General features: G+C 47.4%; 1 protein-coding gene across 15 annotated transcripts in view; it reads right to left on the reverse strand.

The window, feature by feature from the left end:
• The window catches only part of TACC1 (transforming acidic coiled-coil containing protein 1), a 130,654-nt gene that overhangs the window by 41,854 nt on the left and 63,275 nt on the right, over nt 1-25,525 (reverse strand). For 4 of the 15 annotated variants that reach the window (XM_070364279.1, XM_070364275.1, XM_070364281.1 and 1 more), the window contains exons 2-3: nt 24,194-25,442; nt 23,047-23,162 (exon numbers count right to left, since the gene is read on the reverse strand). The exons of 5 other annotated variants lie outside the window; for them this stretch is intronic. In XM_070364279.1, the coding sequence (XP_070220380.1) occupies nt 23,047-23,162; nt 24,194-24,354 (277 nt within the window). In that variant the 5' untranslated portion in view covers nt 24,355-25,442. The remainder of the gene's footprint in view (nt 1-23,046; nt 23,163-24,193; nt 25,443-25,525) is intronic. 6 more of the 15 variants (XM_070364284.1, XM_070364278.1, XM_070364282.1 and 3 more) reach the window with 2 other exon arrangements.

Here is a 25,525-nt window from a genome sequence, read left to right on the forward strand (position 1 = left end):
GTGTATGAAAAACCTTGAAAACCTCAACAGAGGGGGAAATGCCATGCACAGAAAATATTTTTGAAACTCAGAAATGTATTCAGCTAGCATATACTGAGAACCTGCTCAGCTGGCTGCTTCCACATGGATAACCTCATTTAATAGGAAGTGAACCGCAACCACTCAGAAAACATTGTATGTTAACACTGCAGATTTGGCATTTTTCTCAAATATGCTTGACTCTTCCACCTCAGATTTTAACTTTCAGGTGAAACGCTGTCAGCAAGCTCCTTTTAGATTTGCCCATCACTACTACTGCTTCACGACTGAGCGACTGAACTGAACTGAACTTCTGCTTCAGCTAAAAGAGGTCTCGTTTATGGCTTTTTCTTTTTTGTGTGTGGACCACTTTTAAGGTATTGAATTGATTATAGGACTGCTTCTGTTTTAGTATTTTTGGTCCTGAGGCATGTCAGATCTTAGTTCCCTGACCAGGAATGGAACCTGCACCCCCAGCACTGGAAGGTGACATCTTAATCACTGGACCACCAGGGAAGTCCTCTCTTTTATGGGTTTTTAAGTATTGGACATGTGGGACTCCCCTGGTGGTCTACTGGTTAAGACTCTGCACTTCCACTGCAGGGGGCCCGGGTTCCATCCCTGGTTAGGGAACTAAGATCCGGCATGCTTTGCAGCAGGGCCAAAAATCAAAACAAATACTGGACATGTAAAGTGATAAGTCCACCAAAATTTGAACAGGCCTCCTGTGTCAACACACACTCCGGCCTCCTTCTAACCTCAAAATTTAACCAGCATCTCACATCCAAGTCTAGGATGCAAGGTCTGACTCTGAGGCTAAAACAAAATCTCTGAACCAATACATGAAAATGAATGTCTGTGCAATAATTTAGGAAGAAAGAGTCTCAGATAAATGTTGAGGGTCCATGAAGCCCCAGAAACTCAGTGAAAAATTACATCAGAGCCTTCTCCAGGGAAGAAAATCCATAGCCTTCTCCAAAGCCTAGCCTCAGAAGCCATGGAGCAGAAGCTTGTATTTCAGCAGCATGTTTAGAGCACCTCGAAGGGCTCCTCTCTTTACTTGAGAGTTACAACTTCAACTGCCTCCCCACCCCCCATCCACCCTGCCATCACCACACCAAGGTTTAAAGGACCTTTAGCTACTGGGGAAAATATCCTAACATCAAAGAACAAAGCTCACCACCTCCCAGAACATTCCAAGGGAATGCTGCGAGTGCCGTTTTAAGCAGTTTTAAGTGTGGAATGAACGTCTGAGAGGGAACACTCACCAAAACACAGATTTCAATAGTCTGTTTAAATAGGACTGAGTCACTGGCTCTGCATATGTTGACATTAAGATGGGAATGACGGGTGGGTGGCCAGGCCCGAAGGGGCACCGAACGTGTGGTGAGAGCTGGTGGGGGTAGTCCCGGCAGGGCACTGGTGTGCAAGGAAGGGGCGCTGGGACAGACCACCCCATGGGAAGTCAGGCCTCCGAGGAACAGACCTGGGTGAATACTTTTCTTCTCTGGAGAGTGGTTTGGAATTGGAGGGCAGAGTAAGGGCAGGAGGCAGCCAAAACCTGGCCTAAGTCCGCAGAGCCCTTCCCCACGCTCTGCTTAAAGGAGCCCCTCATCTCCACTATCTGCCAGTACCCAAGGAGCCTGCCCTCGGAGAAGGCAATGGCAGCCCACTCCAGTGTTCTTGCCTGGAAAATCCCATGGACGGAGGAGCCTGGTAGGCTGCAGTCCATGGGGTCGCTGGGAATTGGACACGACCGAGCGACTTCACTTTCACTATTCACTTTCATGCATTGGAGAAGGAAATGGCAACCCACTCCAGTGTTCTTGCCTGGAGAATCCCAGGGATGGGGGAGCCTGGTGGCCTGCCGTCTCTGGGGTCACACAGAGTCAGACACAACTGAAGAGACTTAGCAGCAGCAGCAGCAGCAAGGAGCCTGCCCTCAGGGGCCGCCACGCTGCCAGCCTGCAGGGACCCAGGGCCTGCACTGGCCCCGCAGCAGCCCCGTGTCTGAGGCCCCAGGAAGACAGGCGTGCACACCAGACGAGCAGGGGACACTGGGGTCATGGCTGGACATAAGGAGATAGACTGCCTCCAGCAGGACTGGTCAGAGCAAGGCAACACGGTGGAGAAGAGGAGGGGCGAGTCAGGCACGGACTAGTGGGTTTGCTCCGGGACAGGGGATTTTACAAATAAGACTCATGTAATCACAAGGGAAGTTAAGGGGAACACACAGAGATGGTGTGGGAATGGAGGAAACAAGTCAATATACTAACACAGCCCAAAAAGACATTAATTCTACCAAATGCAATATGTGACTTAGTTTGGATCCAATGTTAAAGACATTCTAAGGAGAACTGGGGAAGCCTGATTGAACATGGCCTGGGTTAGATGATATTAATTACGTTAACTTTACTGATATGATAACAGTCTTATGGTTAACAGGAAAAACATCTTTATGTTTAGAGATACACACTTAAATATTTAGAGAAAATGTCTCATCTTATAAATCCTTCAAAAAAAAGAAGCAAGCATGGTAAAATGTTGACTGTTGTAATGGGGTGATAAGTACATGGAGATGCATTATACTCTTCTATTATTACATGCCTACACTTTTCATAAGATTAAAAAAATAATATCTAGAAAAAACTTTCGAAGGATGTGTTTTTAAATAGTTCATCCCTTAAATTGGGACAATGGCTTATTTTTTTTTTCTCTCTTATTTATCTGTTATTTTCTACTTTGTGTCTACAATTAATAGGACTTAAGATAATTTTCCACAGCTACATACAATAATACATATTTCCGGAGAGTTCAAGACAAGTTCCCTCCCTTTCCAAGCACCGTCTGCCTCCCACCCCCAGCACAACGCTGAGGAACAGAAGCCAGGATCCCTATGATCTCACCCCCGCCGGTGCCTGGATGCGCTTGACGGCTTTCTAAACCTGGTTTCAGAAAACGACCTCCAGACACAGCCTGTCACAGAAGGACGAGAAGCAATTTAAACACAGTGCTGGTGCACGATGCAATCAGACAAAACATTTCTCCAAGAACTGAAGCGGGAAGGATAATCACAGTCTGGCTATATCAGCAAGTGTAAAATTGGCAAGCAAACGGCAGGCGGTTTCAGGCAGAAACGGAACAGCACAGGCTGCGGGACGGAGCCGGAGGTGAGCCAGCTGTGCGACGGCGGAGTACGCGGGGCGGGAGTGCCCGACGGCCGGACAGATGGAAGGCAGGCCCGAGGCGCAAACAGATGCACCCAGCGCAGCTGTCTGCAAAGGCTCTCAGCGCGAGAGAGGGCGCCTGCCCTGCTTCCTCTCTCCTGTTCCTCCCTCCACACTCAGCAGCACCCGGCGCTTCTCCCCGCCCCTTCCCCACCCTCCATCCTAAAATACACACTCATTTGTTCAACTAATGACAGCAACACTGAAGTCACACTACATGGCAGGTAATTTTGCTTTTTTTTTTAACATTCATTCATTTACTTATTATTTATTTGGCTCTGCTGGGTCTCAGTTGAGGCATGTGACCTCTTAGATGTGGGATCTAGTTCCCTGACCAGGGATTGAACCTAGGCCCCCTGAATTGGGAGCAGAGTCTTAACCACTGGACCACCAGGGAAGTCCCATGTCAGGCAATTTTTGAGGGTCTCCAAATTCCTTTGTCGTTCTAATCACTACTGTGATGAACATTTTTCTATACGTATCTTCATACTAGAAGATGTAGTATAATAAGAATGGCCTTTGTCCAACGTTCCTGGCACAGAGCTCCTAAAACCCTCGGAACTTTCCTGGGTGACTGGAGTGTCATGCGACTGATAACAAGCCCCTTTTGATCACACCTGAGTTTAATGAGGTGTCTCAGGATGGAGGCCCCAGAGGGTGTCCAGATGGGGCCCGTCACCGGAAAGACCAAACTTGTGATGAGAAGGTGGGAACTTTCGAGAGGTGACGACTGATCAGGTTATAAGAAGCCTTAGACAGTGAGAGTCACAGGGCCCCCAGGCTGGTGAACCCACAGAGGTGCTGGCGAGGTGCCTGCCCCCCACCTGGCCCCTGCATCTCTGCCACTCGCCTGTTTACAATCGCACCCTTTACAGTAAACCAGTAAGCGTATCTTCCTGAATTTTTTTTTTTTTTGAGTCCCTGTAGAGAATTCTAGGAGCTGAGAGGGGGTTGTGGGAGCCCCCTCCGAGCTGCAGCCAAGCAGAAGGAAGTGTGGGCAGCCTGGGGACCTGGGATGCACCTGACAACTCAGGTGAGGGCAGCCTTGGGGGACTGAGCGCTGAAATCTCCGGCGTCGATGCCAACTCGGCATTAGTGCCAGACCAGGACTGGACTGAAGGACACCCAGTCAGTGGGTCCACCCCTCAGGGAATTGGTGTTTGAAAAGACACCACATATTTGCTGTCAAAAAGAAAACCCCTCTCAACTACAAGTGCTACTTACATTTATTCACATATTTACATATACTAATAACCGACAGGTTGACCACGGGCAGTAGAGAAATATAGTCTTATCTAGTAGCAAGATGAAGGTTCTGTCTCCATGTGATGGAAAAAGCAGCTTGATTCACAATTACCCAAGGCTGAGGAACTTCACAAGGGAAACCAGGCAGACGCTGTAAAACGTCCAGCAGTGATAACCACCCCTGCATCCCACAGGAAAAAGAAGAGAGGAAAAGTCTCCCCACGGCCCCGTTTACCTTTATCGCTACTAGCTGTCTGATTCCAGGTCAATGATTAAAACAAAACAACATATTGTGGTGCAACATTAAAAATTGTGTTTGAAGTAGTTAATGACATGGAAAGATGCTGGCTATATCTTATTAAAGAAACCGGTTTCTAGACAACACTGGGACCGGAACCTTGGCTTCACTTTCAGAATGACTTATCCACAAACTGTTTATTGTGTAACTATTTTCAGGCAACAAACCTTAGATAAGCACTAAATTATCCCCCAGTGTTTCAGATATATAAACAAATGACTAATATTAAGCCAATCCTCCCATTTCGAGGCCCAGAATCCTTCTTAAGCACAAAAATCTCTTCTTTCTCAAACCTAATCCCCTTCTACCCTTTCTCCTGTCTTCATCTCAACACAGAACTCTTGTTCCAAGTCCCACTCCGCCTTCTCTTCCCAAGACAGAAGGGTGGGATGTATTATTGTCAAGGGCTGTTTTTGAAGGATCTCCCTCCTGACAAAAGTCTTCATAGTTAACACTACTATTTTAACTGTGCTGCGAGTTCCAGCACTTAATTTCACATTCACAACAACCCTAAAGAGGTGCTCCTTAACCCCATCTTACAGGTGAGGGGACCACAGCTCAGAAAGGTTAGAACCAAGAGCGAGGGAGCAGGAGAGAGAAGAGGCGTGCAGCTGGGTCGAGGGTACAGGCGGGTCACGGCTCAACCATGCTACGCAGCCTGCGAATTAATTCTACAGCTGTCTTCAATCACTCAATTTCTCTTCACTCCTGGGATGACTCTTAGAAAACCCTAATAGGGCCACAAGCCCAAGAAGAGAGGTTTTGAGGTGGAGGCTCAACACTACAATAGGACACCGTCAAGTATATCGCTCTACAGGGCTACATCTATGAAGTGGGTGGGCACCTGAGTCAGGATGGAAGCAGGGGGCTGTCCGTGTCTAGAACAAACCATCCATGTCATGCTTCTAAGTGTTCACAAGTCAGGGACGGAACCACGTGACCAAGCGGGGCTAGACATTCAAACAGGTAGGACTGGGGGCTTCCTTGGTAATCCAGTGGTTAGGACTCTGGTGCTTTCACTGCCCTGGGCCTGGGTTCAATCCCCGGTCGGGGAACTAAGATGCCACGTGGAACAGCCACAACGAAAACAAAAAGGTGGGACTATTCCTCCCTCACTGCAGGGGAGGTGATCCCACAGCTTCACACAACCCTCCGGGTTGCAACGTGTCTCATAACTGGCAAAGCTCAATCTGACAGCTGCGAGAACAGGACCCCTGGTTACCAAGGCCCTGGGGCCTGGATTTCTGAACTCTAGCCTGCAGGGTGGGTCTCTGTGATTCGGGACCAAAGGGGATATACACAGAAATAATACAAACGTGGAGGGTCTGGCGATGACAGAGAAGTTTGACAATTGTATTACTGACTGTGAGCCAAGCTGATTTGAGTCACAGCACTAAGAAATCCTACATAAAGATCCAAACCAGATGTTCAGTGTCAGCACTCCCTAATTAACTCAAACCCTTAGCTGCATCAGGACCTGAAGCCTTAAAATCAAATCATAAAATAATGTCTAAGATAATCATCTACCCAGCCAACCACAGGCCCTGTGAACCTATGATGCTGCGCCTGGCATGAAGTAACCACAGAATAAGTACGTGGGGCTTATAATCCCGTCAAGGAGACAAGAGCCACGCTCCAAGCCCCTTCAGAGGACAGTCAGGGATTGAGCTTAAGGAAGTTCCTACGACCTTCTCACGTGCTGGCCACCTCCCCTGTTCCTGCAGAGAAGATATCACCACTGCTCCACCTCTGGACTTGCCTTCCCTTTCTAAGTGGGTTATTTCCCCTATGAATCTGCCTCCATATTTAGCAAGAGAACTTTCCAGACTACAGTAATTCTTCATTTTTGAAAACCAACTAAGTTGTATTTTATTTTTTTTATTTTTATATTATTGGCTGTGCAATTTATAGAATTTTTAGTTCAATCCCGAGTATATAGGATTCTTAGTTCAATCCCGACTGGGGATTGAACCCGAACCCTCCACAGTGAAAGCACAGTCTTTACTGGACCTCCAGGAAGTCGCTAGGTTGTATTATAAAAGAACTTTTATTGCTGACAGAGCAGTAAGCTGGGAGAAGGTGAGGTGAATGAATGCAGTGCCTCTAAGATACAGGTTACAGGAAAAAGGAGGACATCTGGGGCTGAACCAAGCTGAACACTTGTCCTCAGGGAGGACAAGAAACAGCAGTTCTCGGGGCTGGGCAGGAGCTGAGTTCCTAATGCGGCACTGATGCCCTCCAACCCTGAAAGTGTACAAGCTATGTTCTGCTACCCCTCAAGAAGCAGGTAGACTGGCCCCTAACCACTGTAATTCCCCTCCACCCCAACCTTAGCTTATATTCCTTTGGTAACAAGGTCGACAATCTTACCCATGAAATGCAACTCACAAAGGGGGAATGTAGTAGAAATGTTAAGTTGCATAAACTGTGGACAGTGGTGCCCTGGAACTAAAAATTTACACAAATACACTACCTCACAGTCATATGGTCTTCAAGGCACTTCCATACGTACTGCTTAACCCGATTCTCAAACCAACCCTGTGAAACAGGCATGGCAGGGCTGATTAATTCTGTTTGAAAATAAGAAAATGACACTATGAATAACTGTATGTTAACAAATTTAGTAAGTTAGATATAAAAGACAAAAACTTAAAAAGACACAAATGACTGAAACTGACTCAAGAGGAAATAGAAAAATCTGAATAGATCTAAGACAAATAAAGAAGAGTGAATTAGTAAATTAAAAACTCCCCATCATACACACAAAAAGATGTGAACCAGATTGGTGAATTTTACCAATCATTTAAAGAATAATTAACATCAATTGTTCACAAACATCCAAAGACTATAGGAAGAGTAAACACTTTCCAATTCATTCCATCATGCCAAGATCACCCTGATGCCAAAACCATGCCAGTATCACTGAAAACACAAAACCAAAAAAACTACAGACTAATATTTCTTATTGAAAATCAACACAAAAATCCTCAAAATACCAGCAAACCAAGTCCACCAACACATGAAAAGGCAAGATTTACTCCAGGAATGCAAGGGTGGTTTAACATCTGAAAATCATTTAGTGTAACATATCATAGCAATAGAATGGAAGACAAAACCCATATAATCATCTCAATATACATGGGAAAAGAATCTAACAAAATCCAATGTCCTTTCATAATTTAAAAAAAAAAAATTCAACAAATAAGGAATAAAAGGGAACTTCCTCTGACTTCCCTGGTGACCCAGTGATTGAGACTATGTGCTTCCGCTGCAAGGGGCATGGCTCGAGCCCTGGCTGGGGAAATTTCACATACTGCACAGTGTGGCAAAAAAAAAAAAAAGGACTTCTTCAACTTGATAAAGGACATCTATGAAAATTCCACAGCTAATATCATATTTAACAGTAAAAGCTGAATGCTTTTACCCTAAGATCAAGAACAAGATAAGAGTAAGAATGTCAGCTCTCACCACTTCTAAAACTGTACTTGAAGTTCTAGCCAGGTCGATCAGGAAAGAGAAAGAAAAAAAAATGCATCCAGATTGGAAAGGAAAAGTAAAACCATCTGTATTTGCAGATGACACAACTTTTTATACAGAAAGTTCTGAGGAATCCACCAAAAATTATTATAACTAATAAATGAATTCATCAAGGTTTCAGGAAGGATCAATATGCAAATATCAACTGTATCCTTATACACCTGCAATGAAAAATCCAAAAACATAATTATGAAAACAATTCCATTTACAGCAACATCAAAAAAAAAAAATAAAATACTTTGAAATAAATTTAACAAAGGAAGTGTAAGATGTGTTCTATAAAAATTACAAAATACTAATTGAAGAAATCAGAGAAGATCTAAATAAATGGAAAGGCATTCCATGTACATTTAATATTCTTAGGGTGACAATCTGCCCCAAATTTGACTATAGTTTGAACACAATCTCTATCAAAATTCCAGCAAATTTCTTTGCAAAATTAACAAGCTGATCTTAAGATTCATGTGGAAATGTAATAGACCTGGAATAGTTATAACAACCTTGAAAAAATATAACAAAGTTGGAAGACTGACACTTACTGATTTCAAAACTTACTATAAATCTACCATAATCGAAACAGTGTGTTTAAGGAGACATACAGATCAATAAAACGGAATCAAAAGTTCAACTCTTACATCTCTTGTCAACTGATTTTTGTCAAGGGTGCAAAATTAAATAAAAAAGGGGGGGAAAAAGTCTTTTCAACATAGTGCTAGAGCACTGGATGTCCATATGCAAAATAATGAAGCTATATACCACTTCTTCACAATGTGAATAAAAACTAGCTCAAGACTGATCAAAGACCTAAATGTAAGTGTTCAAACTATTAAGTTTTAGGACGAAACACTCTAGTAAATCTACCGTGGTAAGGCAAAGCCTTTTTAAATATGACACCAAAAGCAGGGGGAAAGATGACAAAAACGAAGTACATAAACTGAACTCCATCAACAGCAAAAACTTTTACACTTCAAATGCTATCACTGAAAAGAGTGAAAAGACAACCCACAGAATGGGGCAAAATATTTACAATCAGATACCTTATAGGGGACTTGTATTGAGACTACATAAAGTACTCTTTACAACTCTCTAAGTAACCTAATTAAAAAATAGGCAAGGAATCTGGATAAACATTTTGCTAAAGAACATACACAAATAGCCAAAAAGTATGTGGAAAGCTGCCCAACATTATTAGTCATTAGGGAAACAAAAATCAAAAGCACCATGAGACAACATTTCACGTTTATGAAGGTGGATACAGTCAAATAGATAACAAGTGCTGACTAGGACGTGGAGAAGGCAATGGCACCCCACTCCAGTACTCTTGCCTGGAAAATTCCACGGATGGAGGAGCCTGGTAGGCTGCAGTCCACGGGGTTGCTAAGAGTCGGACACGACTGAGCGACTTCACTTTCACTTTTCACTTTCATGCATTGGAGAAGGAAATGGCAATCCACTCCGGTGTTCTTGCCTGGGGAATCCCAGGGACGGGGGAGCCTGGTGGGCTACCATCTATGGGGTCGCACAGAGTCCGACACGACTGACGCGACTTAGCAGCAGCAGCAGCAGCAGCAGGACGTGGAGAAACTGAAAACCCCCATATACTCTTGGTAGGGATGTAAAAGGGTGCAGATAGTTTGGAAAACAGTTTGACAGCTCCTCAAAATTAGAAATATTTACCTTATGACCTAGCAACTGCACTACTAGGTATACAGCAAGAGAAATGAAAACCTTACACCCACATAAAAACTTGAACATGAATGTTCACAGCAAGATTATTCACAATAGCCAATAAGTGAAAACAACTCAAATGTCCATCAACTGATGAATGGGTAAATAAAATATGGTTTATCCAGAGAATCAAGTATTAATCAAGAATTAAAAAAAAGAATGAACTACCAATATATATGCTATAACATGGATGAACTTTGAAAAACATTACGGTAAGTGAACAGAACCAATCAGAAAAGAGTACTACATACTGTATAATTTCAATTACATGAAATGTCCAGAATAAATAAATATATTGAGACATAAAACAGTAGATTATCAGGTGCCTACGACTGGGGGTGGCAGAAAAATGGGGACATGACTGCTAATGGGTACAGTAATTCTTTGCGGTAGGTGATAAAACATTCTTAAAATTAGGTTGATGTGCTAGTTGCACAATTCTGTTCATACACTATAAACCCTTTACATGGTGAACTGCATGCAGGCGAATTATATCTCAATAAAACTGCTTACAAAAGAGACAGAACAAAGAGACTCAGAGGGTAACAGGGTAGAAAGCATGTCCTGCAATTCCTACAACATGTTCTATTACACCACAGACTTACACTTCAGAAAATGCTTTAAATAGTCTGTTATGCGTGTCCCATACTTGAGAGAGCTGGTAGGGCTCAGCATCACATCAATTTGGGATTTCAAATTTTTCTTAAGGAAGCCTACCATGTGCTAGATAAATTCTATTTACAGAAAGAGGTGAAAAAAATGACATCACTCTTTTTTCCTGTAACAGATGTAGCCAAGTATAGGAAGCATCTTAGAGACACGACAATTGACACGCTCAAAAGGCTTTTGGTTTTGTTTTGGGGGTGGGGGTGGGGCTGTTTTTTTTTAAAAATTCTTCATTTATTTCTTGCTAACATTTGCCTTCTCAGACCTCCCTCACACATTCCCTTGCTAAAACTACCTACTGGCTGCTAAACCGTCTAGGGACGCCAAGGAGGCCAAGGGGCCGGGGGAACAGAAGGCAGCCAGCTCCCTCCAGACTGAGGTCGGCAGGGATCTTACCACCGATTCCCTGTGTCCCCAAGCAGAAACTGAGCGCCCAAGACAGAGCTGAGCACAGGATCACTGCTGAGCAGACGTCTGATACATACAGGACCCCCTGCCACCTGATAACCTTTCATATAGAAAAATGTATACAGAGTAAGCGGGCTACAGCCGCTCAGCGCTCCTACCCACAGGAGGAACACCTGTTCTACACTTGACCCTTTCCCTGTGAAGACCCCCTCCTTTCAGGGTCTTCACCCCACCCCTGCTCTCCCAAGTCTGAACCAAGGCGGGGCTTCAGAAGGGAGACAAGGGGGTCTGATCTGAGAAGGCTGTTAATAAGGTACACATTTGCATTTAGGCAAGTGTCCAAAATGTGACCTTTTTCTCCATTTAATGTCTCTGAGATCCCAGGCCCTCGAATTCCCCCAAAGTTGAAATACACTTCATCTATGCATGCTCTTAGCCACTCAGTCCAGGACATCAGCCTTAAAATGGAGTAGAAATGGACACACTATATTGTCCACAGACAGGATAACAGGACAAGAAGGCCTCTGCCAGGACTGCCGGGTAGACCCCAATGGTGTGGGCTCCAGGACTCACGTTCCCGACAACCACGGGGCCCCAGGTCACCCAGAGCCTGGGCGCGGCAAGAGGGGTCCAAGTGGATGAGTCAGGGCAGGAAAAAGCAGAACAGCCTCTGAGGTACACTGCAATGTTAAGACGTCACTACTTAACAACAGAAAAACACCACCAACACACACAGACACCCATGCCCGAACCCAGACAACAAACTGTCTAAATCTCCTCCTCCCCGCAAAACCAAACAAAAATATCACCCAGGAGCTGGGGGAGTGGGGGTGGAGATAATTAATTTATTTGCTTTTTGTAATAGTCAGGGCCAGGTGCTGGAAGCTTCTAACTCCTGAGAGAGGCTCACTCTAACATGCAAGACTCCACAGATAAAGAATAATCTGGAAAGCCACTTGATAAACTGGAAAAGCTTTGTGCTAAGGATGAAGCTTTTACTGTTGCAGCTAAGTCTTTTTAGTTGTGTCCGATTCTGTGTGACCCCATAGACGGCAGCCCACCAGGCTCTTCTGTCCCTGGGATTCTCCAGGCAAGAATACTGGAGTGGGCTGCCATTTCCTTCTCTAAGTACCTCAAATTTCCAAATGAGTGCTCAGTGCTGTTTTATTTAGAAAGAGACCCAAACCCTCCCCCTGAAGGCCAAGGTTACTGTAAGATAAGAGGGTGGGGCCCATAACCAGAAGGAGTCCTCCTTCCCAGCCCTGAACCCAAGCCTCCCTGGAAGCTGAGCCAATGAGGGGTGTGCCTTCTCTTTGCACTCAGGAGGTGCCCTGGGTTTTTGGAACCACCTGGATTTGTTTAAGGCTGCATTTCCAGTAGAGCCGAGACCCCTCCAAATGGACAGAAACCCCAGAAGGCCCCCCAGAGTCATCTGCTCCCTGTCCCCAGCAGGCAGCAGCAGGAGCAGAGGAGAAAGGGCGCGTGTTAACAGACGGCTCCTCCTCGCAGAGACCTGAACCTCACTGCAGCTAAACCACCACAACGCGCACCTCCAGAACTCATTACGAGAGCGTTCACAACACCAACTGCCTCTCTCGCAAAGTAGCAACCGCCCACACTGAGCTGGGAAGCTGACGCAGGATAGACAGAGAGGGAGAATGTTCAACCGGAGAGGAGCCTCCAGATGCCTCTGCGGCAGGACGGGAACCCTGGCCGAAGCCACGTCGCTGCTCCTGTCCCTCTGCTCCTGTGCCTAAGAAGGGCAGCAGGGGGCTTCCCTGGCGGTCCAGTGTGTGAGACTTTGCCTTCCGTCGTGGGGGGGTGCTGGTTTAATCCCTAGTCAGAGAGCTAAGATCCCACATGCCCAACGGCCAGAAAACCAAAACATGAAACAGAAGCAATATTGTAAAAATTCCATAAAGACTCTTAAAATAGCCCACATCAAAAAAATTAAAAAAAAAAAAGAGGGACAGGAGGACCAGAGAGGCAGAGCAAAGCAAGAACTTGATGGCAGGCAGCCTCCAAGGCAACCCCCGGGAATCCCACCTCCTGGGATTCACACCCTTGGGCTTGGGTAACCAAAAGGATATTGTAGAAATAACAGAGTATGGCTTCTGAGGCTGTCATGAGAGACACCGCAGCTGCCTTACTGGAAGAATGCTCAGGCAACCCCACAGACAGAGCCCCACCGCACAGTAAGGAACTGAGATCTTCCACCCGCTGCCAGCACCAACGTGCCAGGTGTGGCTGAGGAGGGATCCTCCGGCCCTGGTCAACCTTCAGATGACTAGGGTTCCAGCCAACGCCGGGACTGCATTCTCACCAGGAATCCCAAGCCAGACCACCCAGCTGGGCTGCTCCCAAGTTGCAGACCTCTGAAAACAATGTGAGATAATAAACATCCAGTGGCTTGAGCTACTACCCAGTTTCGGAGTTATCTGCTATGCAGCTATCAGTTCAGTTCAGTCGCTCAGTCATGTCCGACTCTTTGTGACCCCATGAACTGCAGCACGCCAGGCCTCCCTGTCCATCACCGACTCCCGGAGTCCACCCAAACTCATGTCCATTGAGTCGGTGATGCCATCCATCCATGTCCTCCTCTGTGATCCCCTTTTCCACCTGCCCTCAATCTTTCCCAGCATCAGGGTCTTTTCAAATGAGTCAGCTCTTCGCATCAGGTAGCTAGAATATTGGAGTTTCAGCTTCAACGTCAGTCCTTCCAATGAACACCCAGGACTGATCTCCTTTAGGATGGACTGGTTGGATCTCCTTGCAGTCCAAGGGACTCTCAAGAGTCTTCTCCAACACCACAGTTTAAAAGCATCAATGCTTCGGTGCTCAGCTTTCTTTATAGTCCAACTCTCACATCCATATATGACCACTGGAAAAACCATAGCCTTGACTAGACAGCCCTTTGTTGGCAAAGTAATGTCTCTGCTTCTTAATATGCTGTCTAGGTTGGTCATAACTTTCCTTCCAAGGAGTAAGCTATGCAGCAATACCAGCTTCTTAAGAAGCTCCTCCTTCTACCCCAAAATGGGTGCAAAGTCCCAGGAGGCTGCACACGCCCCCGCGCACCTGCCTCTCCTCACCCACACACGACTCACGGGTGGAGAGGGAAGCAAAGTGAAAGCAAATGCTGCCGGTGCCTTTTTATTTCTCATGGATGAGCAGACGCTGAGCACAAAGGAAACAAATGTTTTTAATCCAACAGCACTGCTTACCCAGTGATGCTTTTACTTTTTCCCTTCTGACTCGATGTTTAAATTGTACTGTAAGCTTCTGATGTTCAAAATTCCTAAAATACATTTTATCCTTCATACATCATATATGCTAAGTTAACGTGTGAAAAATGAAATCTCTTGCTAATTTTTTTTCAAATTACATCATTTTACAAGATACTAAAGAACATGCTTTCCCCCATCACATACTCTCTCCTGGCAACATTTTAAGAACTTTTCATTTCCTCTGATAAGTCATTTCCTAAGGCAGTGAAGAGAGAGAGATACATACATTCCCTGCAGAGAGAACCTGGGTGTGTGATCTTCAAAGCTGAATTTACAGGACTTCCCTGGTGGTCGAGTGGCTGAGACTCCACCCTCCCAACGCAGAGCTGGATCTTGGTCAGGGAACTGGATCCCATAGGCCGCAACTAAAGATCCCGCAGTCAAATAAACAAATCTTCCTTTTAAAAGTTGAATTTATGACCGCACTGTACTACTAGCAGTATAGGCTTCGTTTCCCCATTTTTAGACTGGAAATCACGTGTGGTCTATTTCGGAGCATCATTGTTATGAAACCAAGTAAGATGCTGAAAAAAACTGTATTCAATACATACAATAAATGCAGCTGGAACAGAAAGTTGGTGATCTGTTAGGTCGGAATTCTGCAGTAGGAAAGCTGGAGATCAATAATTTGCTGTCGTATTTCCAGCAATGACATAGGGAACAGGGACTGGCCAGGACAGTATCCAAATCAGCCAAACAGAACTGCCAGATCACATTTTTCCACTTGTGAATTAATGAGATAATCCATTTGGTTACTGTCCTCTTGCCAAGTCTGGCCATCATTAGTCTAGGCCCTGGGGATCTATCTGATTATGTTCGTGCAAGCCCATGAAATTAGGTTCATGTACGTGTGAAGGTGAGGGTGAGACCTTGAACTTACAAGCTGCAATCCCTTCCCAGGCCCAAAGTTAAACCATTACTAGACACTTCAGCGACCCCTAGTTATCAAATCCCTACAGAGACAGCTGTTTTGGGTGGATAAACCATGGTCTTCCTGTCACTCACCGGAGTTCAGAAGACTGTGACAAAATGGTATATTCTGCTAGGGCTTCCTATGAACAGTAAGTAGTATTACTGCTGCTGCTGCTGCTAAGTTGCTTCAGTCGTGTCCGACTCTGTGCAACCCCATAGACAGCAGCCCACCAGGACCCCCAGTCCCTGGGATTCTCCAGGCAAGAACACTGGAGTGGGTTGCCATTTCCTTCTCCAATGCATGAAAGTGAAAAGTGAAGGTGAAGTCGTTCAGTCATGTCCGACTCTGTGCGACCCCATGGACTGCAGCCCACCAGGCTCCTGAGTCCATGGGATTTTCCAGTCAAGAGTACTGGAGTGGGGTGTCATTGCCTTCTCCACTTGAAAAAGAAACTGTGACTGCTCTTTAAATGTGGTGAAGGCTTCAGACCACATCCATTCTGTAGGTGGAGCACTGCTGTGTGAAGTCGCTCAGTCATGTCCAACTCTGTGCGACCCCATGGACTGTATGTAGCCCACCAGACTCCTCTGTCCTTGGGATTTCCCAGGCAAGAATACTGGAGTGGGTTGCCAGGGGATCTTCCTGACCCAGGGACAGAACCCGAGTCTCTTGTGTTTCCTGCATTAGCAAGCAGGTTCTTTACCACTGTGCCACCTGCGAATTAAGTGGTAGCAATGCAATTTAGCAGGGCTGCCCTCTCAGTACACCAGAGAAAACACCTCCACCGTCGGAAGCTCTCAAAGGAAGCTATACTGCTTTATTTGGGGCTCAAGTGAGCTCTAAATTGGGAAATGCAGGTCTGAGGTGAGTATAATCATCACGATATTTAAGAAGGTCTTGAATTTGCTATTCACCTTAAAAGAATAATAACTACTTTGACAGTTACTAAAATATTCATTTCCAGCATGCAGACTTTGCCCCTGCCCCCAAGTTTTTTATTTAGTACTCTCTGAATCTCTGCTGGAAAAATGATACTCTTCCCCGAAGTATCTCCTTGGGTGGAGCACCACACAGAGGAAGAGGTGCTCCTTACACGGCTCCTTTATTGTTGCTGTTGTTTAGTCACTCAGTCGTGTCCAACTCTTTGTGACCCCATGGACTGAAGCCCACCAGGTCCCTCTGTCCATGGGATTCTCCAGGCAAGAATACAGGAGTGGGTTGCCATTTCCTTCTCCAGGGGATCTTCTCAACCCAGGGACTGAACCTGTGTCTCTGTGTTTCCTAAACTGACAAGCAGATTCTTTACTGCTGAGCCACCAGGGATGCCCACATGGCTCCTTTACATTATTATAAAATAAAGCAACAAAGTCACATGGCCTCATCCCATTTACTACTAGTGGGAATTTCCAAGCTGAGAACTACATTCAACAGGGTGAGGGGGTGGGGGATGGAACTGTATCATGCTGCAGAGCTTTTTAAGCGCATTTCATAGTAATATGAAGTGTAATATACAAACTTAAACTGTGAAAGAGCCAATAAAATAAGAGCATTAACCTGGAATGTTGTTGAAGAAGCCACTGGGGTGAACTGTCAGGTAACACGAAGGGTCCTTACCGGTCGCATTGTGTGTGTGTATTAGTCACTCAGTCGGGTCTAACTCTTTGCGACCCCATGGACTGTAGCTCGACACGCTCCTCTGTTCATGAATTTGTCCAGGCAAGAATACTGGAGTGGGTAGCCATTCCCTTCTCCAGGGGATCTTCCTGACCCTGGTCTCTTGTATTGTAGGCAGATTCTTTACCATCTGAACCACCAGGGAGGCTCATTAGTCCCATTACCTCTAGGATATTCTAATAAAGCAATCCCTGCAGTAGGAGCCTGGAAAGGTGTCAAACTAAGTCCCTAGGAGAGCCACACTCACAGATTCGACTAGAACACTTCAATGTTTGCATATTTGCTTATACAAGTAGCCCAAAGCCTTAGGATCAAACATCTAAGGCTCAGATTTTAATAAGATTTCCCTTCTAAGTCTTACATAGGTACAATCTAAACCAACCAACCATACAACCTATACCAAAAATACACCATAGCAACAGTCAAATTACAAATTCTCAAACACCCAAAGTTACATTAGAAACAAAAGTGAAAAGTCTCTGTGTTTGTACTTATATTAAATGATTGCCAAATTCTCCCCATTCTTCCCTAATTTCCTTTTTGCTCATATCTTTTAGAGAATCGAAAATTAAGTATGAGCCAGACCGAAACGTCGTTTTGCGAGGGAGACAAACAGCCAGCCCAAACAGTCTCTCCTTGATGCCGCCCCTGACCATTCAGGCCCACAGGAACGGCACCAGTACCCACGGCTCACTTGCTAATTAATCAGCTACAGCCTTGTAGCTTTTTTTAAAACTAAAGTTCAATTATAAAGGTCAAATTGTAAAGTACTTAAACTTTATCATTTTACCAAAATCATTGCAAGTGTGGATCAAGGTCGGCAAACTTCCTGTAAAGAGCCAGATAGTAAATATTTCAGGCATTTGCCTCTGTTCTGAGTTTTCAATCTGCTATCTTACTGCAAAAGCAGCCAGACTACACCTAAATGCACGGCTGCATTCCAAAATGAAACTTTACTTATGGGCCCTGCAATTTGAACTTCATGTACTTTTCACACAAAGTATTGTTTTCCGCCATTTAAAAATGTAGAAACAGTTCTCAGCTCTCCAGCAGAACAGTAACAGGTAACGGCAGGCCTATGAGCTATTGTTGGCTGATGCCTGATTTACACTGACCCCAACTATGTCAACAAACAAGTCAGCGGTCCCCACAGGCCTCCGGCAGTAATACCTATGGGCTGACCCTATTTATCTCTCTCCTGTTCTGGAGAACTACCTTATGTGTTTGGTGTATCTAGTCCTCTAATCAACACATCAAACAGGGTAAATGTTCCAAGGGCATAGAGAGCTCCAGTGTAAATTAAAATTCCCTCTCTCAAAGAAAGGTAACAATTTGTAAACAAAGGCGTGTGTGTTTGTGTGTGCCGGCTGGGGGAGGCTTCAATTAACAGAGGACAGCGGAGGACAGCCACTGCAGCTTTCACTTTTATAATCTAAACACGGGACAAAACCGCAGTCCATCAGCACTGGAAACAAACAAACAAAAAAAACCGATGAACTTGACTGTACCTCTCGAACGTCCTTTCCTAGGTGATGTCTCCTTACTGATACATCTCCCAGCAAAGAGAAAGAACAGTAACATCAGCAACTTAAACACCCTTTGCAGAGCTTATAGATCATCCTGCCAGAAGACAGAGTCTTACATGATCTACACGGGCTGCTCCCCTGCGTCAAAGACTAACCATATTCTTAGGGGCTTCCCACGTGGTGTAGTGGTAAAGAATCTGCCGGTCAAGGCAGGAGATGCCAGTTTGATCCCCGGATGGGGAAGATCCCCTGCAGGAAGAAATGGTAACCTGCTCCTGTATTATTCTTGCCTGGAGAATCCCAAGGACAGAGGAGCCTGGTGGGCTGCAGTCCACAAGATCGAAAGAATCAGACACAACTGAGCAAAAGTGAGAATGCACACCACCTTACCAGGAGTCAAATAATCAACAGTTTTTAGAAAGAGAACCTTCCAGGCTGAGAAGTTAGACTTCAACATTTAGACTCCAGGAATTTTTGCCCACTGATATCTTCCCTGGTCAGACCTGTGCTCTGGCTGTATTTTTACACTCACTGTGTATGCATAACAAGGCCATCCACAGAACTCTGGACAAGGACTAGTGGGGAGAAGAAGCCCCAGAGGGCAGGATACTGCCAGGTTGATGAGGAATCATCCTGTTATTTAAAGACACTAAATGGCAAGACTTCTTCATATGCAGTGCTTTTTTTTCCCAGTTTGTACCGCCTGCCACTTTCATGGTCCACAATCTTGAGCTACTCCACTGAGCTTTCTTGATCCACGTTCAGCTGCATCTGACTCTTTGTGACCCCATGGATTGTAGCCCACCAGGCTCCTCTGTCCATGGGATTTTCCAGGCAACAATACTCAAGTGGGTTGCCATTTCCTCCTCCAAGGGATCTTCCCAACCCAGAGACGGAACCCACGTCTCCTGCATTACAGGCGGATTCTTTACCGCTGAGCCATCGGGAAAGCCCTTTCTTGGTCCTTGACTCTAAAAAGAAATTCTAGAGAGACCGAGAAAAGAGACTATGAGCCGTAAGTGACCAAAACTTGTAAAAATGAGTCAGTGGCACAGGAAGGACCAAACAATTGGGTCTGTGTGGTTCTGGGGGCCTGGGCCACACTGGCCTCCAATTAATTAGCAAAGAATCTGTCAGGATGAATCAGACCACCAGCTGACAGGATGGTGAGGAAGCAGGCGGCCCAGGCTGAGCAATTCAAAGAGGCTTTCAAACTGTCTTGTGAGCTTTTTTTAAATTTGAGGGGAAGGCCACAGAATAGCTCTCTCAGGCTTTCAAATCTCCCTTCAGATCTGCCAATCTTGAGAGAAGAAAGGGGAAGCTATGAAGCGGCATCTTCTGTCATGGAGACCGCTACCCAACCAAGTGGCACACAGAAGTCCTCTAACACGAAAACCTGCCTGTTCCCATTCGGTCTCTGCCTGAACTCATGGTAAAAAAGTGGCCCAGGGCCAGCTGAGGGAATTTTCAGCAGGGCAGCCCAGAATGGAGCTCACCATTTATTGATTTAATAAAAAAAATTTTTTTTGCCACACCACGTGGCATGCGGGATCTTAGTTCCCTGACCAGGGGTCAAACCCGCGTCCCCTGCATTGGAAGCATGGAGTCTTAACCACTGGACTGCCAGGGAAATCCCTGGAGCTCACCATTAAAAGCAAAACCAAATCACAAAAAGCTGGTAACATTTCCCCAGTAAGTCCAGCTCCATCACGAAATCCAGCACAGACTTCCTGTGACCTCCCCAGGTGACCTTTGAGGAAATTGCTAAGCAAGGAAATATAATAACCGTTGGGAGAATAAATTCATGACCCGATCAAAAATTAGGTAACAGGGTAACTGAAAGCTGGCTCTACTTTGTCACTGCAGGTGACAGTGACACTCACTGGAATAGAGAAAACACAGGAAAAGGACATCCATCCTGGAGTCCCTTCTCCAGACAGCAGCCAGCTATCCTTTGAAAAAGGAAGCGAGAGCACTGTCCCTCTGTTCAAAGCCCTGCTGTGGGTTGGACTATATTCCCCCCAAAAGATAAGCTCAAGTCCTAACTGCCCACACCTGGGAATGTGGTCTTATCTGGACATAACAGTTGAGCCCTGAACAATGTGGGGGTTAGGGGTGTCTACCCCCAACCACTCAGCACAGTTGAAAACACTCCATACCCACGTTTCTCTATCCTTGGATTCAATCCACCGTGGACCATGTAGTACTCTAGGACAGTGGTCCCCAACTTTTTTGGCATCAGGGACCCATTTCATGGAAGACAATTCTTCCACGGACCGGGGTAGGGGATGGAGAATGGTTTCAGGGTGACCCAATTGCATTACATTTACCGTACACTTTATTTCTATAATTATTACATTAGATCCACCTCAGATAATCAGGTAGTAGATCCTGGAGGCTGGGGACCCCTGCTCTAGAACATACTTAGTGAAAAAAAATCTGTGTCAACTGGACCCACACAGTTCAAATCCATGTTGCTCAAGGCTCAATTGTAGTCATCTCTGCTGCTGCTAAGTCGCTTCAGTCGTGTTCGACTCTGTGCAACCCCATAGACGGCAGCCCACCAGGCTTCCCTGTCCCTGGGATTCTCCAGGCAAGAACACTGGAGTGGGTTGCCATTTCCTTCTCCAATGCATGAAAGTGAAAAGTGAAAGTGAAGTCGCTCAGTCGTGTCCGACTCTATCGACCCCATGGACTGCAGCCTACCAGGCTCCTCCATCCATGGGATTTTCCAGGCAAGAGTACTGGAGTGGAGTGCCGTTGCCTTCTCCGAGTTATCTCTGCAGATGTAATCAAGGTAAGAAGAGGTCGACTTAGATTGGAGTGGTCCCTAAACCCACTGACTGGCGTCCTCCTCAGAAAGCCACATGAAGAGACAGAGATACGCAGGGAGAAGCTGACCAGGTTAAGATGGGAGCTTTGCTGCCACGGACCAAGGAACACCAAGAATTGCTGGCAACCACCAGAAACCGGAAGAAACAGGGAAGAATTTGTCCCTAGAACCTTTGGAAGGGGTCTGGCCCTGCCAACAGCTTGATTTCAGACTTCTAGCCTTCAGAACAGAGAGGGAACCAATTTCCATTGTTTTAATCTGCCCAGTTTGTGGCATTTTTAAAAGGCAGCCCTTCGGATCTCACTCAGAAGGAAAAATGAACGCCTTGTGACAACAGGACCCAGACAGCCCCTACCTGGCTGACTCCAGCTCCCTGCCTGGCCGCTGCTGCAGCCACCCAGGCCTCTTCCCTGACTTCCAACATGCTGCCCCCTGGGCACTTCCCTCCCCACCCCTCTGCCTCAGGCTGGTGCTGTCTCAGACCTTCCCAGGAGCCATGCTCTCTGTTAGAAGAGTTCTCCTCAGGAAACTGCACAGATGTCCCCTCAATCCTCTTTCAGGACTCTGCTGAAGTCCCCTAATCAGTCAGGTTCCCCACCCCCATCAGCCTTCAGCACCTCCTACCAACCCTCCCCCTACTCTGTTCCCCCTTCCCCTGCTTCATTTTTCTCCGTTGTTGTACTTAGGCCAAAGCTGACAGGTGTGCGTGTGCATGCTAAGTCACTTCAATCGTGTCTGACTCTTTGTGACCCCAGGACTATAGCGCGCCAGGCTCTTCTGTCCATAGGATTCTCCAGGCAAGAATACTGGAGTGGGCTGCCAGGCTCTCCTCCAGGGGATCTTTCCAACCCAGGGATAGAACTTGTGTCTCCTGCATTGCAGAAAGGTTCTTTACCGCTGAGCCACCAGGGAAGCCAAGCTGACAGGTAGGTACATTCTGCTTAACCTCTGAAAGGCCCGTCTCCCTCCATGACACTGGCCTGCAGAGATGGGGACTGTTTTCACTGCTGAATCACAGCCACTCTGAATAGCTAACTGCCTGCGATCAGGCCAGGTGAGATTTTACTCAGAATTGGCTGTTGGACAAAAACGGTTTCCGCTAATCAAGAGGAACAGCAGCAGCCTCTGCAGATGAAATGCGGGCTCAAGGTTGGGCTCTGAGGGCAGCAGGGTGTCTCCATGCCAGGCTTTCTTGGGTGGACTGGAGCTCACCACCATCCCTGGTGGAAGCGGGGGCGGTGAAGAACTTTGACACTGCCTCTTAAGATTCCTCCTTGTCTAAAAAAATTCAACTCCTACCTATAATCCTTGTCTCCAGCCACACCCTGGAGAAAATGCGCAGGCCTGAGAAACGTGTGAAGCCAAATCTAAACACACCTCCATCCCAACATCACCATACATTTTGTTTTTCAGGGCCCAGCAGGAATGTTCTGATAATGATAATTTCATACTGCAAAATGTACAACCTACTTAGGGAAGAAAGATTCTGGCTTCCACACTTGGAAAAATACAAACAAACCATTTCAAATATGCCAGGAGCTTTCAAACAGCTCCTGCTGAGTAAGCAGACAACCCCCCACCTTTTAAAATGGCCCTGCATTAACACTTTTCCTTCTCTTATTTACATTTTCAAAACTTTAAACAACAGCAGCAAAAAAAGGCAGAACAAGGGAAGTCTTTCCTTACCTTGGGTCTTGGCCCCGGAGCCTGCCAGTCCGAGGTGCGACTCACAGGATTCCTTGAGAGGGGATCGGATGGGCGTTTCAGTTTCAGGGGTCTCAAAATTACCTTCAGAATCCGAGCTGCCAAGGGGGAAAAATGAGGAATTACCACTTTCAACGGTATTTCCGACACCCCTTTACAGGCTACACCTCCACAAGGTCCAGTATTTTTTGCTAACTTTGCACCCCGCGCAGGGGTCGTCAGTGTGGACTGGCCCGGGATTGGGGGGAGGCGGGGTGCAGTGCTGTAGCAGCGACCTCCTCCGGCTTCCGTCTCCCTGAAACCTCCTCCATCCTCCGGGGCCTTTCTCCAGCAACGTTTATTTCTGAGGTCATCCATCCCTCTGACAGCCCCCCAAAAGCCCCTTCAACAGACTCCTTTTCTCACAAAAGCCCTTTGCCAAAGGCTTAAAAATTCAGATCGCCCCTCTCAGCCTAAAATCAAGAAGCCAGCTTTCGCCACGATGCCCTTTTTCTGGAGTTAGGCCTCTCTCTACCTGTTTGCAAGGCACCCGGCCAGAGGCCGAGGACGCTGTCACCTGCCTCCCGCAATCACACGGGTTGACAGCTCAGGAGAGACAACCATTTCTCCCCCAGCGGCCAGGGGGGCCGGCATCACGCGACCTTCTTCACCAAGGCTGCATTTTCGGGGAAACAGGGGAGTCCCAGGAGGGCCTGGGAGCGACTTCTTCCCCGTAGGGAGGGCCCCAAGTGCCAGCGGTTGTAATCCACGACAGTGCGTGCGTGTGTGTGTGTGTGTGTGCGTGTGTTTGTGCAGGGGCGGGGGCTGGGGTCTCGAAGCTTAGAGAAAGGGACCGAGGCACACGGGGATGCGCAGAGACTGCAGATTTTGGGTTAGGTTCAGAAAGCTCACACTGTAACGAGGGAAGGAAAACACCCGGCGGGAGGACACAACGTCCTGAACTTCCGACTGCACAGCGGGGGCCTGGTTACGGGCAGGGACGGCAGCACTGCCATGAACACGGTTAACGCGGGTGGCGACCACACACACACACACACACACATACACACGCGCGCGCGCGCACACAAAATGAGCCGCGGATGGATGGATGGCAGCACGTCCGAATCTCGGCAGCAACGCGTGTACTTGCCTGAAACTCAAGGATTTGGTCTCGGCTTGCGAGTCCTCGTCCTCGGGGTCGCCCTCGGGCCCTCCGGCCTCGTCCTCTCCGGCGCCCCCGCCGCGCACTGCGGACCACGTCCATCTCGCCCACTGCACGGGCGACAGGATCTGCCAGGGGCTGAACGCCATGCGCGCGGCTCCTGCGGCCCCGGCTCCTGGGAGGAGGGGAGCGGGGACGGGAGAGCGCTTTTTTCTCCCTTTCAAGATGGAGGGACCCGGTGACAGGCGCCCGGACGCGCTTCCAGCGGAGGCGCGGATGTGGTTTCACGGGCGCCGTCGGGGGCGCGGGCGCAGCGCTTCCTCTCAGCCGGCCGGCCGCGCGCCGCTCCCTCCTCGTCCTCCTTCCCAAACGTGCGGCCCTCCTGGGGCCTCCGCGGGGCGGGGTGTGGGGAGCCCGGGTCGGCAGCTCGGCCTCGGCTGCCCGGCGGCTAGGCGTCTGCGTTCCGAGGGGCCCGGTTGCCGGCTCCCGCCTCCCGGCCAGCCGGCCGCGCCTCAGCTGCCGCGGAGCCGCACCCCGGGAGCCGCCCCCCTCGGGCCGTACCACCCGCGCGCGCGGCGAGGGGCGCCGGCGGAGGCGGGGCCTCGGAAGCGCGCGGCACAGCGGCCGGGCCCCCCCCACCTTCGCGCCGCGGTGGTCGCGCCCGCGCTGCGGGGGAAGGGGCTTGGCGGCTGCGACTCCGGAGGCGGCGACGGGCCGAGGACCCGGGCGCCGTCAACGGTTCTGCTGGCTTCCCGTTTTTCCGAGTCGGCGCACGCTGGGTGTCCCTCCTTCCCTGTTTTTCATCTTGCTACTGCGACTTAATGGCGTTGGTGATACAGGCTCACAGAGAAGTTCAGCCTCTTATTGTTAAAAAAAAAACCCCCAAAACAACTTTTGAGGCCGCTGTTAACGGTGTTTTCCCTTCTCTGATAGAACGGCGTGGAAAATGTCAGCCTTTTCGCCCTCACCCGTCAGATCCCTCAGCGGTGGTACAAGAGTAGCCAAGGGCTGGAATTTTTCGATGCTTTTTTCGCTCCCCAGTCCGCACTGGTGGACGCGCCGTGGCCAGGTCTTGGGTATAGGGTGCTAAATGACACTGAAATTATAGCCTTATCCGTCTCCCATTCTCTCTCTCTCTTTTTTTTTTTTTTTTTTTGAGGCTTTCTTTTCATAACTTCTGATTCGGTTTCTGACTCTGCTGCTTCGAAAGTCGGTCAACAGGCCTGGTGATTTCAGCCTTCAAAGTAAAAAAAAAAAAACTATGTTTGAAGGGAGAGGGAAGTAAGTAGTAGAGTTGTCCTCGGATTTTCTTCATTTTCA

The sequence above is a fragment of the Bos mutus genome, chromosome 27 (genome assembly GCF_027580195.1).
Source record: "Bos mutus isolate GX-2022 chromosome 27, NWIPB_WYAK_1.1, whole genome shotgun sequence".
NCBI lineage: Eukaryota > Metazoa > Chordata > Mammalia > Artiodactyla > Bovidae > Bos > Bos mutus.